The 14,655-nt window shown below is 37.8% G+C and overlaps 3 protein-coding genes across 4 annotated transcripts; 1 reads left to right on the top strand and 2 right to left on the bottom strand.

Moving 5' to 3' along the window:
* Window positions 1-552: 552 nt before the first annotated feature.
* On the bottom strand, window positions 553-4,012 carry LOC137732103 (cell division control protein 48 homolog B). The gene is made up of 12 exons (XM_068471395.1): window positions 3,768-4,012; window positions 3,629-3,673; window positions 3,407-3,462; window positions 3,108-3,257; window positions 2,919-3,023; window positions 2,524-2,623; window positions 2,109-2,393; window positions 1,857-2,026; window positions 1,576-1,704; window positions 1,322-1,409; window positions 1,172-1,249; window positions 553-1,053 (listed from the first exon to the last, which is right to left on the bottom strand). The coding sequence occupies exons 1-12, from the start codon at window positions 3,933-3,935 to the stop codon at window positions 760-762; spliced, it is 1,668 nt and encodes a 555-aa protein (XP_068327496.1). The 5' UTR covers window positions 3,936-4,012; the 3' UTR covers window positions 553-759.
* Window positions 4,013-4,352: 340 nt separating this feature from the next.
* LOC137731834 (uncharacterized) lies at window positions 4,353-8,308 on the bottom strand. Of its 2 annotated transcripts, XM_068471070.1 has the most exons (14): window positions 8,151-8,308; window positions 7,717-8,059; window positions 7,476-7,618; window positions 7,236-7,371; window positions 6,849-7,127; window positions 6,627-6,724; window positions 6,405-6,516; window positions 6,153-6,258; window positions 5,823-5,916; window positions 5,453-5,649; window positions 5,277-5,376; window positions 5,077-5,193; window positions 4,878-4,934; window positions 4,353-4,754 (listed from the first exon to the last, which is right to left on the bottom strand). In XM_068471070.1, exons 1-14 carry the CDS (start codon window positions 8,241-8,243, stop codon window positions 4,647-4,649), a joined length of 1,983 nt encoding a protein of 660 aa, XP_068327171.1. In that variant the 5' UTR covers window positions 8,244-8,308; the 3' UTR covers window positions 4,353-4,646. The 2 variants fall into 2 exon arrangements, 1 of the variants encoding a protein (XP_068327171.1); XR_011068293.1 differs by lacking the exon at window positions 4,353-4,754 and having other exon boundaries at window positions 5,277-5,336.
* Window positions 8,309-9,975: 1,667 nt separating this feature from the next.
* LOC137732535 (nuclear transport factor 2-like) lies at window positions 9,976-13,298 on the top strand. Its single transcript, XM_068471856.1, has 8 exons — window positions 9,976-10,206; window positions 10,778-10,956; window positions 11,208-11,487; window positions 11,596-11,840; window positions 11,924-12,080; window positions 12,202-12,323; window positions 12,414-12,535; window positions 12,896-13,298. Exons 2-8 carry the CDS (start codon window positions 10,780-10,782, stop codon window positions 13,167-13,169), a joined length of 1,377 nt encoding a protein of 458 aa, XP_068327957.1. The 5' UTR covers window positions 9,976-10,206; window positions 10,778-10,779; the 3' UTR covers window positions 13,170-13,298.
* The last annotated feature ends 1,357 nt before the right edge of the window (window positions 13,299-14,655 follow it).

The raw sequence follows: 14,655 nt of genomic DNA on the forward strand, positions 1-14,655 counted from the left end.
GGAGTTGAAAGCCTATAAGAAACGTGTAAAGCCAATAATGCCCTTACTTTTGTGTAATCTATAAGGGCAAAAGAGACATTACATTCTTAAATACTCGTGGAACGGTTCCGTTTCATAAACCGATTTGACAAAAATACCAAAAACCCGAACCAACCCAAACCGTCTAGTTTGCTTTGGAAAAATAGAAAAAAAAACCAAACCAATCCAAACCGGGTTAGTTTGACTTGTAAAAATACTAAAAAGCCAAACCAACCCGAACAGCTTAGTTTAGTTAGGTTTCCGAAAGGGTGCACCGCGCCCATGATTAGATATTTTCAAAGGGATGTACCGCGCACGTGATTAGAAAAAATAAGTTTTAACGAAACACTCCTGATATTGTTCATTTTTAACGAAAAACTACATTTTTACCTTTCCCTGGTACTATTCACTACACTTTTATGTATCATTTTTCATGAAAACTAAAGTTTTTTTAAACTTTTCATTAATTTTCTTTTAAAAAAAAGCGTGTCACGAACAGGAAAACGCATGTGGAGATGCTCATCTGCGCCAGAAAATAAGAATGTATGTAAAAAAATTGGGCTTCTCTATTGAGGAGCCTCTCATATTTCACGTAATTACAGATACAAAACTTGAAAATCAAAACAAGGCTCTCTTTCAAACGGAAACTGCTGTAAAAAATACAGTACACATCTTACACTTCAGGTACTACCTATGTTGTGTGAGAAATCCCTTTGCGCTTGAAATCCTCGGCACTCGATTCTAAGCAACACCAAAAGCCAAATATGAGTCGACATCTGCTTTCGTTAATGCTGGCTTTAACGAATCTTTTGCAGTCCGGAAATGACGATTACACACAACAGTGGCTGATATGTCTTCCCTCAGAGCTACTATTCCTGCTTCCCTGCATAGACCCTCCAGCTCCGCTCCTGTGAAGTGCTCAGTATCTTTTGCTATGCGTTTGAGATCAACATCATCTCCTATTCTCATGTTACGAGTATGTACCCGAAGTATCTCATATCGACCTTCTAAATCTGGTGGTTGTACAAAGAGCACCTTGAATTTCATGAAAATAAGAGTTAACCCATCTCTTTGACATACTGCTGAGTTTTGGTTTGTAGAAATTTTTCACTAGACCTCCGTAACCATTCATGTGATTAAACAAAATCCTTACCAAATCAAAGCGTCCTGGGCGAACTAGCGCTGCATCGATTGCATGAGGACGGTTTGTAGCAGCCAAAACAAAGACTCCCTAAAAACAAATGAGAATACAATTTTGAAATTACGGCAGAAGTAAAAGAATTTAATGGGATATAGTGCCAACCTTAGCCTCTTCCAAACCATCCATTTCGGTCAGCAAAGTAGAAAGAAGCCTTTCTCCAACAGTACTGCTGTTGCTTGAACTCCCACCTCTGCCCATTGAAGGAAAACAAAGAAAGTTATGAAACTTGTACTGCTGTTCTTCGTTAGATTATGCAAACTTGTTCTAGTTGATACAAAATAACAAATCATCATGTTAATGGTCAATCCCACAACAAAGAAGGCTACTGGACAATTGCAGCATGCTAAGTTACTAACCTTTTGGCAGCAACAACATCCGCCTCATCAAAGAATACTATGCTGGGTGCTGCAAGGCGAGCTCTCCGAAAGGTATTACGCAGCAAAGCTTCACCCTCTCCAACGTACATTGAAAACAATTCTGCACCACTGATTCAAACTTTATGAATTTCAGGCATGCAACTCTTCTAGTTTGTCAAATAAACATATTGTAAATGTAAAAATTTCAATGCACTTCCAGGTGAGCAGCTTCTTACTGAATAAGTAGAACAAATTTGTCAAACTATGGAAGAAGTTCAAACCTCAAAGAAAAAAACGAAGCTTGGGCAGCATGTGCAGCGGCTTTAGCAAGAGTGGTTTTCGAGCATCCCGGAGGACCATAAAGAAGAATTCCACGCATGGGTGATATTCCCAGCCTTGAAAACACAGAAGCATATTTGATGGGCCACTCCACAGCTTGCTGGAGCTTTTTCTGTCAACAAGAAAGGTAAAATATAATTAGTACCATGAGACTTCAGCCTGAGATGAAAACAAACAAGCAAAAACTTACACACCTTTAAATCATTCAACCCTCCTATGTCTTCCCATGTCACCTTGGGAACTTCCACCGTGACACCTCTTGTTATACTTGGACTAACCACAGACCTTGCATGCTTCCAGTCTTCTATTGTTAAGCTAAACGCACCAGCATCTTTATTTGCATCTGAATGTCTTTTAATTGCAGACATAGCAGCCTCACGACATAAAGCTTCCAGGTCCGCCCCAACAAATCCATTGCAAGATGCAGCTATGCCTTGTAGATCAACGTTGGGATCCAAAGGAACTTTTCTTGTGTAGAGCTGAACATTCATTGGCATTGTTATACTTGGAATTTAGTGAACACTAGGTCGAATTTCGATTAGTTGATTGACATTATTGAAAAAGTAAGCCATGTTATTGCTTACAAAAATTTTAAAGCATCACTCTAACCTTGAGAATTTGAAAGCGTTCTTCTTCAGTAGGTGTAGTAACTTCAACTTCAACATCAAACCGCCCAGACCTTCTGAGTGCTGGATCAATTGCTTCAGCTCTTTGTATGTAGAAACCAGATATTAATATATTTGGAAAATAAGACGAAATAGTATACAAAACCTTTACATAAGTACTAACTAGAACATAAATCACAATGTAAAGCCATGAATTCTTCTGCACATTGGCTTTACTGGCAATGTGATAATGAGAATGCATAGAAAATTTATGACGACATAGTACCAAAAATTTCAAAACCATGGTGAAATAATAGATCATATCTCTCATGAAACAATCAGATTTTGTAGGCATGATTAAACATTATCAACTATTCAACTCTAGAAGAAACAACATACCTGTTGGTGGATGCAACAACCACAACCTGTGGTACTGATGCTGAGGATGTCTTGGAGTCCATCAGCGTAAAGAGTTGCGAGGCGATACGAACATCTTGCTCTCTTCTGCAACTCAAACATAACTTAACCATGTTAAGCCGGGCATGTCCAAAGTTCATTAGGGTTCACTCTAGCACCACTGGTTGTTACCTAGAATCACGGCGAGGACAGAGTGCATCTATTTCATCTATAAAGATAACAGATGGCTTGCCTGACAATGTACGCGAGGAAGCCTCTGCAAAAGCCTCCCGTAAAAATTTCTCACTTTCTCCGGCATGTGCTTTGTGGACAGAATGTGGACTATAGGAAAATGAACGAAATTAAAACCATGACAACATAATATCATAATCCTAACTTAACATGAGTCAAGAGCAACATTGCTACTGACATCATTTCACCTGTACCCAGATGATTAAGATTAATTCAAAGATTAAGGAATAAAAGGGTACCTAATGACAATTAAATGTGCACCACATTCCCTAACCACAGCTCGTACCAAGCTTGTCTAGCATGAAGAAAAACAAAAACAAAAAATTTCATAAAAACCCAATAAGCAAACAAAATTAGTAAAAACCCTATTGGAAACCAATGCTAATTACAACTTTAACAATATGATCAAGCAAATTAACAAGTAGAAACCTTGGAAAAGTGATGGTTCAATCAATATTTACCTTTCCGGTGCCGGGAGGGCCGTAGAGGAGCAAACCCCGAGGCCACTGAAGAAAAACCCAGAAACCCAAAATTAATTAGCATAAGAGAAATGGAAGCGTAATAGATATGGAGTGTGTGTGTCGGTTTTGAGGTGTTTACTTTGAGACCGAGCTTTTGAGCTTGACGGGAAAAGAGGAGAGGGTAGATGATGAGTTCTCTGAGAGCTCGGAGAGCTTCGGCGTTGCCGGCTATGGCGTCTTCAGCTCTCCATTGCTCCTTGTTGGTGTTGTTGCTGCTGGTACGCGAGGTGCTGCCATGGCTTTCCATCTCTGCGAAAAGAGTAGAGAGGGAAATCCGAGAAAGAAACAAAGAGAAATTCTGTGACCGTCGCCGCTCAACGGCGCTAAGACTAGACGATCGTATCTGGGCCTGGAAAGCGTTTATGACACCCTATAAGATTTGGGCCTGTTACAGACGTTATGTTTCTTCTTGGGCCTTTGACAGAGATTCACAATATTAAGCTTATGTTACGAGATGATAGTATTCTCTCTATTTTTCTCAAAATTCGAACCTTCGACTCGTATAAATTGCTAGTTTGATACTTAATTATGCCTAACTTAAAACTCGTTTAGAATTATTTTTAAAATAACTGAAAGTACTTTTAGAGTATTATAGCTTATCGAAATATCGAAATTCAGCTTTGATCAACACAAAAAACATAATGAAATACACCACCACGAGATGTCTAACGAAACACCAACTGCTACCGTTTGATTAGTTCCATGGTTCCAAACAGGTTCTTTCCGCACAAAAACTGATGCATAACATGACACCAGATCAATAACAGAAGGTCAAATTATTCCCAAGGCCAAGTCAATACAAATTAATAAGCGATTAAGCGCCAAAGAAACGGAGAGACATGCGTGCGAATGTGCATAAAACAACGTTGTTTCCGACTCTTCCCAGATCTTCCATTTCCAATTCAATCATAAACATGTACGCATCTACGCTGCATCAAAGAAACCCACTTAAGCCATGTCAGTCCAACCTTTTGTGAATCACTGCACTTCCTGCAGATGCTTGATTTGCTGCACGGTTACTGCCGTAATTCTTTCGGTTTGATTCCCTTGCAATTCTTGAACCAAACTAAAACAGAAACACAGAAAAACCCATGATTAAATCACCTAAACTATCAGAGTTCTACGCATGCTCAGCCCCCGAAAAAGTGGGGGAACACAGGAAAGAGAGAGAAACAGAAAAGAAGAACACCTGTATAGCTCTTTTAGGCAGAGAAGCAGCTTCATACAAACCAAGCAATTCTGCGACCTGCATAGCCACCGTAGAATAGGAAAACAATTTAGCGGTTGGTCAAGATTCATGAATTGAGATAACATTGTATTCAGTACACATCAAGTGCAAAAGCGGATCAGACATTACTCAAATGCTGAGCAAAGGAATTAGCACTGACCCCTCTCAGAATCTTCTTATCTCCTATCCCGCTCGGTTGATCAAGGCTGGCAACCTCCCAGAGAGGAAACCCAAGCAAAATTCTTATAACATCTTCATCCAGGAACGGAAACCTTGCCTGGCATAAATTAAGACTAAAATCAACACGTAACACAAGCCAAGGAGAAAATGAAAGATATTTATCCAAGTTGTCAGCAGCACCTCCTTGCCATTGTCAGCAATGCACCTATCATCTCTCCCAAGGTTTCTTTTCCAAATTCTCTGCATGTCCAATTTCATTTCATCGTTTAGTGCACGCCAGCTGAGATACAGTAGACCACCAGAATGAGTACCTGAAAACATATAATACTCTACACCCCAATTATTTAATTACATACCTGCCATTTCTATATTTCGTTCTGTGCCTACCATAGCCAGCGCATTGCTCATCTGCACCTGAACCAACAAGAAGAATCCTAGCCTTGGACTTGTACTTGATGCATTGACAATCCTCATCATTATAATCGGTATTTTCCTCATATACCCATCCATCACCAGCAGCAGCAAGCCACAAGGCAATTCCAATATTCAGGTCCTGCAACACTAAATAACATAAAACACCTATCTCGAAACCTTAGCATACTTGTGATATCTAAAACCGTAATTTAGTCAAACAGTCAACAAAAAAACATATAAATATAAATATCAGCAGGAAACATGTCCTGGACAAATGTAATCTACACTAGGCCATAGAATGAAATTGAGTACCATGTAGGTGTTAGCAGGATTTATGAGCGACATGACATGCTTTGTTTCAAAGGTCAATGTTGACAATTCAGCGTCGATCTCCACAAGCTTCCACCTGCATTTCCAATCGCATACAGTAAGGAACACCATAAGCATTAAGAATGGAGTCAAACCATCAAGGACTTTAACCCAAAGCTGCGTGATAATGTGGACCATAAACACTTCTTTGAAAAGCACGTTAGACTGCATTTTAGCGTAGAACAAATAATCCAAAAGTATATTATTTTATACACATGCTGAGCCAAAGCATTAAACATAGACATAGACTCGCAAGAAAAGTTTAGTGAGTACTTTCTTGAAGGTGCAATTCTTCTCAGTTCGCATACTCCTGCCCTGGCAGAGATTCTGTCAGGAGCAGACCGACCATCAAAGCTCACATTAAGTAGATCAATATCATCTGCAAGCAAAATATTAACATAAAATCAACTCAGCTATCGGTATTACACAAGTATTCCCCAATGCGATAGGCAAACTGCGTTTCTCAAGGCGAACGTTGAACTATGGAAAAATAAACTGCTGACCTAGCTTATCCAGCTAACTTACAGCTCGGATCAAGGCACTCATGTAACAAGGCTGCAATTATCATAGAATCCAATCCACCAGAAAAAAGAACTGCCACCGGTACAAATTCCTTTTCCATATCATGTCTACCTGCCTAATAAACAGTAAGAAGTTAAAACTTAAAAGTACTACATCACTGAGTATTTAATATTAATACTGCAGATACAACTAGAAGCATGACAAAACAGAATAAGATTTCTGAACCTGAAAAATTGTGTGCAGTGAAGAGCGCCGCCTAACCGATTCCCTTAAAGCAATCAGTACCGCCTGTGCTGGCACAGAAATTGAAGCTTGTATAGATCCTGCTCAGTCAGAACAAAAGGCACAATGACATCCTCAGACAACAACGCGTGTACTAAAAAAATACTGAAAGTTTAAAGTTTACTGACTTAAGATTAGATTCTCTGCAGCGAAGATGATATTAACCTGATTTAGATGGTTCTGTATCTGAATTAACTGACTGCATATCACGTTTCCCTGTCAGAGTCTTGGAACAGGAAATATGTAAGTCTTCATGTTTAGGTTCGACAGAAGTTCTCTCCCATTTTATCAGTTCTTCTAGTACACCATTTGTCCACTCATGTTTTTGCACTTCACCAACCAAAATCCCATCAAGACCTGGAGCATTCATAGATATACTGTATATTCCACATCGGAGCTCTTCCCAAAAATTCAGCTTGGTAGTTCCATTTTCAGCTTCAAAATCTACAGTCCATTGACATTATCAATTAATAGATACGGCTCACTACTATACAGTCCAAGATCAAGAATCAGATTGGCAAGAAAAATAAAGCTCTACCGAGCTATACATACCAAAAGAACGCTCATTTGAAGAAAAAGGTGATACAGACGACAGCAGAAACCGAGAGTCCTCCAGTGTTGGCCAGTGAACAAGAAGACTCCGCCGACCAAATGCATCTCGAGCAAACCACAGGGTTTTTGAACTTTCCTATCCATGGAAATACATAAACAATTCAGAAGCAATATCCCAAGCAAGAAAAATGCTGCAGCAAATGCCAATAAAATCAAACCAAACTTACCACTCGGAGTTACCTGCCAATAGATGATAGCCCAAGGCCCTTTGATCTTAGAAAGAACATCTGGAACAGAAATCGAACAGCACTCTCCCAGCAACTGCAGAAGAACTTCGCCATCGTTCTCATCTCTACCAATGTCTATGCCCCCAAAGATTTCACCTTTCGGAAATAATCCATACTCAATATCCAACAGCAAGCAAACTTAAACAAAACGCAATGCTAGAAAAAAAACCCAAAACTCGAAAACAAATGTATACCATTATAAACAAGGATATTCTTATCCGAATCTATCAATGGCTGAACCACAGAGCTTACTCCCCTGAGCTGCAAAGTGGCACCCAGCAAGTGCAACTCAGCAGACGAACTGGGAACGGTGCTGAAATGTGTATGCAGATGTGTTCGACCATTTGCCAAAGAGAAACAATTGCCTTCATCGCCTTCGCAACCAGACTCCTTTATTTCCCCCTCAATGGAAGACACAATTTCTCGCTCCGGGAGACGATTCGAAACGGCTGAACGGAGAAGAAGGTTCGTGCTGCCTAAGCTATCGGGACCCCTCCTCCGCAAAGCTTCTTTGAGGTCGTCAATGGCGAACGGAAGCTGCTCAGTCCCAACAACAAAGTCTGTTAATCAAATAGTTAAGCCGAAAAGCTTCCATTTTTTTACACAAAAAAAGAAGAAAGAGACAGACTTGGTCGGAGTTGGGGAGTGCAGATGTGGAATTGAGAAGCAGGGATGACAGATCAAAACGAATGCCACAGATGATCAAAGCGATTCCGCACATTTTCCCTTGTGTATGATTGCCAATTTGCCACCCACCCTAAACCCTAATTGATGAAGTTTTGGGGGTTTAACTAAAATCCCGTCTCTGTGCAAACTTTAGTAAGAAAAATATAGGGCTAAATTAAGGGCACGTGTTAAATTGGGAATTTGAGATATTTTAAAAGATTTATAAATTCATGAATATTTATGAAGTTTAATCGATTTGTAGAGATTCTATATAAAATTTTGATTCAATTCTCTCGAAATCTCATTGGAAGATGTGATATTTGTGGATGCTTAAAATACACTACAAAATCTCTCCAATTCCTTCTAATTCCTCAACTTTTCCAAATGCTTTAAATTCAAATTCAAATTGAATACACATGCAATGTTATAAATTTTTTTTTTTAAATTTCTAATTGAATACATTCGGATTTATAAGTATTTTAATAAATTATCTTAAAATCCTGATTGAATACCCTGGATTCATTAATATAATTAATCCCTCAAAATCCCAATTAAATACACCTCCAAATTTTTAGAGTTGAATAATATTTCTTGAAAATAAGGGATAAAATTAAGGATGATGTATTCAATTAAGATTTTGAAAATTTTTAATGAATTTATAAATCCTTGTATTTTATGGAGTTTAATATATTTATAGAGATTTTACGTAAAATTTTGATTTAATTCCCTTGCAATTGCCTCAACATTTTATAATTTTATGTAATATTTGTAGCTTTAAAATACACTACTAAATCATAATTAAATAGATCCAGACGCATAATTAAAATATTTGTAGTTTTAAAATACACCTGGAATATTATGAGTTTTTTTTTCCAAATCATAATTAAATAGATCCAGATGCATAAGAATTTTAATAAATTATTTTAAAATCTTGATTGAATACATTTTTAATTTTAGAGAATTTTAAAATTCTAATTGAATATCCTAAATTTACTAAAAGAATTATAATTTATCAAAATCCCGATTGAATACATTCCTAAAACTTTTAGATTGCGCATGATTATGTAAGTTATGTGTAGCTTGTATTTTTTAAAAGAAAATATTTTGCATGCATTTACGAGACAAGTATAATTTAACATTATGTCAAAAAATAGTAATTATCTTGACCCGATTATTATTAGTAAAGAATCGCACCCTAAATTCATTAAAGGCTCATAATCTTACCCTAATCATCTCACAATATTTTTTTCAATATAATTTCCTCGTTTGAGCAAATTATTAGCAAACAAAACAAAAGGAACAAATTGGCAATCTTAATTCCTCAGCAAAAATCAACAAAATAAATAAATAAATCCCTTAACGAATACCCAAAAAAGGAGGAAATTGACAACTCTTAATTTCCCTTATTCGACATGGCATAAAATCCACCAATCATAGCCGTCAGATCAAGAACTTTTTTATTATCTTAAAACAAATCAAGGACGTCAATTCTAAATGCTTGTACACCAGTAAGGCTCCTCGAATTTTTTTTATGAGGATTTCAAAGATATTTCAATCATATCTTTTTATTATACATCGTACGATTATTTTTCGTCAAGTATTATTTATATTTAATTTTAAATAAAAGAATTTACAATAATTTATAATCGCATGATCTTCAATAAACGAATGTGATTTGATAATCCTCACCCGTCGTACAATATCCATTTAATTTTGGTGGGACCCTCCCGAACTGTGTAAATATGAAAATTCCCTCCAACTCCAGACTCCTGAGAAAGGCGGTGGGCCGAGAGAGGAGAATAAATCGGACCAGGATTTGGAGAAAAACACAAACAAATCAGACCAGGATTTGGAGAAAAACACAAACAAATCGCCTATAAATTCCAACCTTCACATCAGATTCTCCACACCACCTATTACTCTCTTCTTCTCTGCCGCTCCTCTCTGAGTTTCTCTCCCCTTTATCAGGAGTTGGAGCCGCCGCAGGGCGCTTCTCGTCTCCCTGTTGCCGTCGTCTGGTGCGTCTTGATTTCTCTCTTCGCTCCGTGTTGGGTTTTTTTTTTTTTTTTTTTTTGTTTGAATTTGTATCTGGTGTGTTTGAGTTTTCGGTTGATTGCATTGTATCGTGAATGAATTTGAGTTTGCTTGCGTTTTGTTTTCTTGGTTTTTATATCCCAGTGTTGTTTTCTTTGCGATTCGATTCAGGAACTAGTTTTTTTTTCGTAAGGTTTATGATTCCTGATTAAATTTTGTAGATTTGGGTCCAGAAACAAAAGAGAAGAAAAAAATATTATAAATTTCGGGTTTTTTTTTTTTTTTTTTTTATGTTTTATATGTAAATTATGCCGATGAGAATTGTATTCCTGTTTTATTTGGGGTTTTAGGGCTGGGGTTTTGTACCCAAGTTTGAGTGGTGATCGTATCAGTACGTTCGGTTTCTTTTTTTAGATCCTCAAATTTCAGTTAATATTGTATGTTTTTCTTTTGGTTGATTTCGAGAGAATGTGAAATTAAGCTATAAATTGGGTTTTGTATTGGATTAATTCTGTTAATATCAAATAAAATTTAACACCACCTTTGTGGTTGCAGAGATGGCAAATCAATCAGAAAATACACCAACAGCAACGGACGTGGGCAAGAATTTTATAAACCAATACCGTCAAATCTTTCGAGGTGATTCGAAGGTGCTCCATAAATTTTATCAGGATTCAAGTGTGCTATCTCGTCCTGAACAAGATGGTTCCATGAAGTCAGTGACAACTATGGAAGTAAGCCTTGTAAAAAGTTTTAATAGTTTCTTTACTGATGTTCGTTACTTAGTTGTTACAGCCTTTTGATTGAGTACAATATTTGTGAACGTATTGGAGGAGATTGCATTGTTAATATGGTGGCCTTTTGCTGCTCTTTCGTGCTTCTTTGGCAGCCTTAGTTATTGTAAATTTTCATGATGGCATTCGGTTTTGTGTTAACTGGAGTTCTCGTATTCTGATGATTTAATTGGATGTTTGTTTTGAAACAGGGTATTGAGAACATGCTACTGTCCTCGGATTACCAGAAATATCGTGACTTAGAAATATTGACTACCGATTCTCAGTTTTCACTCAATGGTGGAGTGATTGTTTTAGTGACTGGGTATTTAACTGGAGATGACAAAGTGCGAAGAAAATTTACTCAAACTTTCTTTCTAGCCCCACAACAGCACGGATACTTTGTCTTGAATGATATCTTTAAATACTTGGATGTTGTGCCAGATAATGTTGTCGAAAGTACACCAGAAGCTCCTGTTCCCTCGAACCATGGTATGTTATGTTATATGGTGTATGCGATTTCAAATATAATTTTCCTTTTTTTTTTTTTGGGAGGTTGGCTTTTGGAAAACAAATTATTTATGGATATTATGTTATCAGTTGTTACAGAGCCCTCTGCTGTCGCTGATCAGCCTGTGGTCGGTCAAACTACCATTTTGGAGGTTAAGATCACTAATGAAAAGGAAGCCACTAATGTGATGGAGACTGTTCCGGAACCTATTGCTAAATACAGTGTGAGTGCTGATAATCCCATTGAATCAAGACAGAGCGTTACCCTGAAGGCAACGGAGCACGCAGCTCCTAAAGCCCAGAAGGATGCTCCAAAGAAGTCTTTTGCAGCAGTGGTGAGTTAATGTTTAGGTTGTCTAGTAGTTGGTACTTGGTATTACTAGACTTGTGTTTATCATCTGATTGTTTCTCGGTTCAGGTGAGTGCCTTGAGTGAGAATAAAGCTCCATTTGTTGTGAGGACACCTGTGCGCAAACCTGCACCCAAACCTGTTGAGCAGCCGCGTGCACCTGTAACGCCTGAAGCTTTACCTCCCCGAAACAACCGTGCTGTGGACAAGAATAATGTCCCTGCAGGTTGGTATTAAATTCTACCATTTTACCTGTTTTATTTGTGCCAGTTAATGAGGTGTTATATAACTTTCTCACTGTTGGAATAAGTATTCATACTTTGTACCCTTCTTATTTGCTGTTGCAGTTAAGTCTCATGCCATTTTTGTTGCCAAGTTGCCCATGGATGCAACTCATGAAGAACTGGAGAAGATATTCAAGCCTTATGGACCCATCAAGCGCAATGGGATTCAAGTTCGAAGCCATTGGGTATGCTTTACGTCTTTTGTGTATTCTTCTTGATTTAAGCCTTTCTTTGTATTGTTTCTCACTCGTCCTGCATCACACTTGTATATCCAGGATCAGGGAAACTGTTTTGGGTTTGTGGAATTTGAATCTGCTGACTCCATGCAACTTGCACTTCAGGCATCTCCTATCAAATATGGCAATTACGAGCTACAAATTGAAGAAAGACGAGGCAAGTTGAAATGTTATTCATCATTCTTTCTGAATTATGTGCATTGCTTTTGTAGAAATTACTTTCTTTCCTCCACCATTGCCTTTGTCACAATTGCTCATACGAAAATGTCCTATTTCCAACATGTTTAAAATAAAAACTCTTTATTTGCTCTCCTATCTTATCCTCGCTGCGCTCATTTCTTTCTCATCACCAACATAGAAACAGTATCAAACGAACCCATGTGTTATAAAATAATGTAACATTGCCGAAAGACCATAACCTTATATATCTGTAGTAAAAAATGCAAATGTGTTATCACTCAAAATATGCTTGGGAGATGGCATGCTTGATTGCTCACGACTTATTTTATGCTTGCAGCCAGCGACAAAGGAAGGTTCTCATCAGGAAGGGGTGGATACCAAAATGACAACTTTAGGGGCCGCGGAAACTATAATGGAGGCCGTGGGAACTACAATGGAGGCCGCGGAAACTACAATGGAGGCCGTGGTTATGGAAGAGACGATCAGGAGAAAAGGGGTGAATACCGTGAATTCCCCGGTCCAGCTGCCGGGCGCAATGGAGAAGCTTATCAGCACCAGAGACCTTACCAGAATGGAGGAAAAGCTCCTCGTCAAACATCAAAATCTGCAGCTTAAGTTAGGTTAAGGATCTTATTAGGTTGAAACATATAAGAAAGCTTATTTACTTAAGAGATTTCATACACTAGGCGTTTTTGGTAGGCAGAAGTTAGAGAGCGGCCATATTACGAGGTTTTGACCTTGCCCCCACACCCCAACACACCCCCCCCCCCCCCCCCCCCCCCCCAAAAAAAAACACAATTATTATTGGAAGTTTCGTAATTGAGTAATGTTAGGAAAATCATATATTTATACATCAGATGATATACACATGTGATACAAAAATATGGTTTCTCCAGCATTTATCTTTAGTTATGTTGATGATTTTGTGTCATATGTTTGACATCCTTGATCGAATAATTGGTGTTGAAAACCAAATTGAGCATATATGTGCATAGCTAAGTTGTTATCACAATTTGCTCCGTCCTTGAGGGTGTGGCTTTTGTTGGTGCCAGATCCAACAAGATCCTCTTCAGATTTTTTTGATGAGGATTATAGAGATCTGTAAATCGTGTTTGTTCATCGTAAATCGTGCGGTTAATTTTTTTCAAGTATTGTTTGTGTTTAATTTTAAATAAAAATATTCAAAATAATTTCTAACTGCATGATATACGATGAACGGACACGATTCACAGATTTTCGGTATTTTCACAAAGATTCCGGCGAAAATCCGGGTTCGTGCCGGACTGACGTAGCATGTGGGGATACAATACTTTATGAGACAGGTGTATGTAGGCAGGGGTTTTTTAAGTCATTTCAAAGATGGCGTAAAACACGACCGTGTATTTTGTCTGTGGATTGCAATCCTTAACCACCACGTGGCGACCTGAAGTATCGAGGAATCTTTCGTCTGGTTTAGCACCGTGGGACTGTTTAGCAGGCAGAAAATTATCCGCCTACACTTTCACACTCTCCCACTCTCCCAAATATGAAACACGTTGTTACAAGTGAAAAACTGCTACTTTCCCGTCCATACTATTCCCATACAAAATAGATCATGAGCGACGCGTAGCGTCTGTGATAGTTAAGAGTCTGGTGCAAGCGTTTGTGGAGATATTAGTATACGTGATAGAAGATTGAACCTCTCTATTTAGTATTGTTTGAGGTCACTTACACTGCTTTGACGAGCCGTTTAACATAATGGAAAAAAAAAGTATAGAAATGTATGGCTATTTCAAATATACGCAATCACGTTAACTAAAGTAGATATGCTATCTTTTATGCACATGTATTTGAATTCGTTTTTTATACATTTTATATTAGTTTAAAATAAACACCGTTCGAATAAAAATTTTAATTTTAATTTTAAAATGAATTACTAGCATTTAAAATAGACTTGTGCTCTATTTTCTACATTTCTCACTATTAAAAAAAAGTGCATGGCTACGTTTATAAAGTGCAAAATAACCCCCTTTATTGTTCCAAAAAAAAAAAAACTCCCTTTATTTTTCGGTTGATGAAATCGAAATTCTTTTGGCAAAAAAGTAAGGGAAAAAGTTGGGCA

Source organism: Pyrus communis, chromosome 4, assembly GCF_963583255.1.
Source record: "Pyrus communis chromosome 4, drPyrComm1.1, whole genome shotgun sequence".
In the NCBI taxonomy this organism is placed as follows: Eukaryota; Viridiplantae; Streptophyta; class Magnoliopsida; order Rosales; family Rosaceae; genus Pyrus; species Pyrus communis.

Excerpts from the sequence above, each read along its gene's own strand:
- LOC137732103 (XM_068471395.1), bottom strand. The coding sequence starts at position 3,935 with ATGGAAAGCCATGGCAGCACCTCGCGTACCAGCAGCAACAACACCAAC. Across the intron at positions 3,258-3,406 it reads GCACATTTAATTGTCATTAG|TCCACATTCTGTCCACAAAG; the intron begins GTACCCTTTTAT and ends ATTTTCCTATAG. Across the intron at positions 3,024-3,107 it reads TGTCCTCGCCGTGATTCTAG|AAGAGAGCAAGATGTTCGTA; the intron begins GTAACAACCAGT and ends TTTGAGTTGCAG.
- LOC137731834 (XM_068471070.1), bottom strand. The coding sequence starts at position 8,243 with ATGTGCGGAATCGCTTTGATCATCTGTGGCATTCGTTTTGATCTGTCA. Across the intron at positions 7,372-7,475 it reads GGGCTATCATCTATTGGCAG|GAAAGTTCAAAAACCCTGTG; the intron begins GTAACTCCGAGT and ends TTCCATGGATAG. Across the intron at positions 6,259-6,404 it reads TGAGTGCCTTGATCCGAGCT|ATGATATTGATCTACTTAAT; the intron begins GTAAGTTAGCTG and ends TTTTGCTTGCAG.
- LOC137732535 (XM_068471856.1), top strand. The coding sequence starts at position 10,780 with ATGGCAAATCAATCAGAAAATACACCAACAGCAACGGACGTGGGCAAG. Across the intron at positions 11,488-11,595 it reads TCCTGTTCCCTCGAACCATG|TTGTTACAGAGCCCTCTGCT; the intron begins GTATGTTATGTT and ends TTATGTTATCAG. Across the intron at positions 12,324-12,413 it reads TTCAAGTTCGAAGCCATTGG|GATCAGGGAAACTGTTTTGG; the intron begins GTATGCTTTACG and ends TTGTATATCCAG.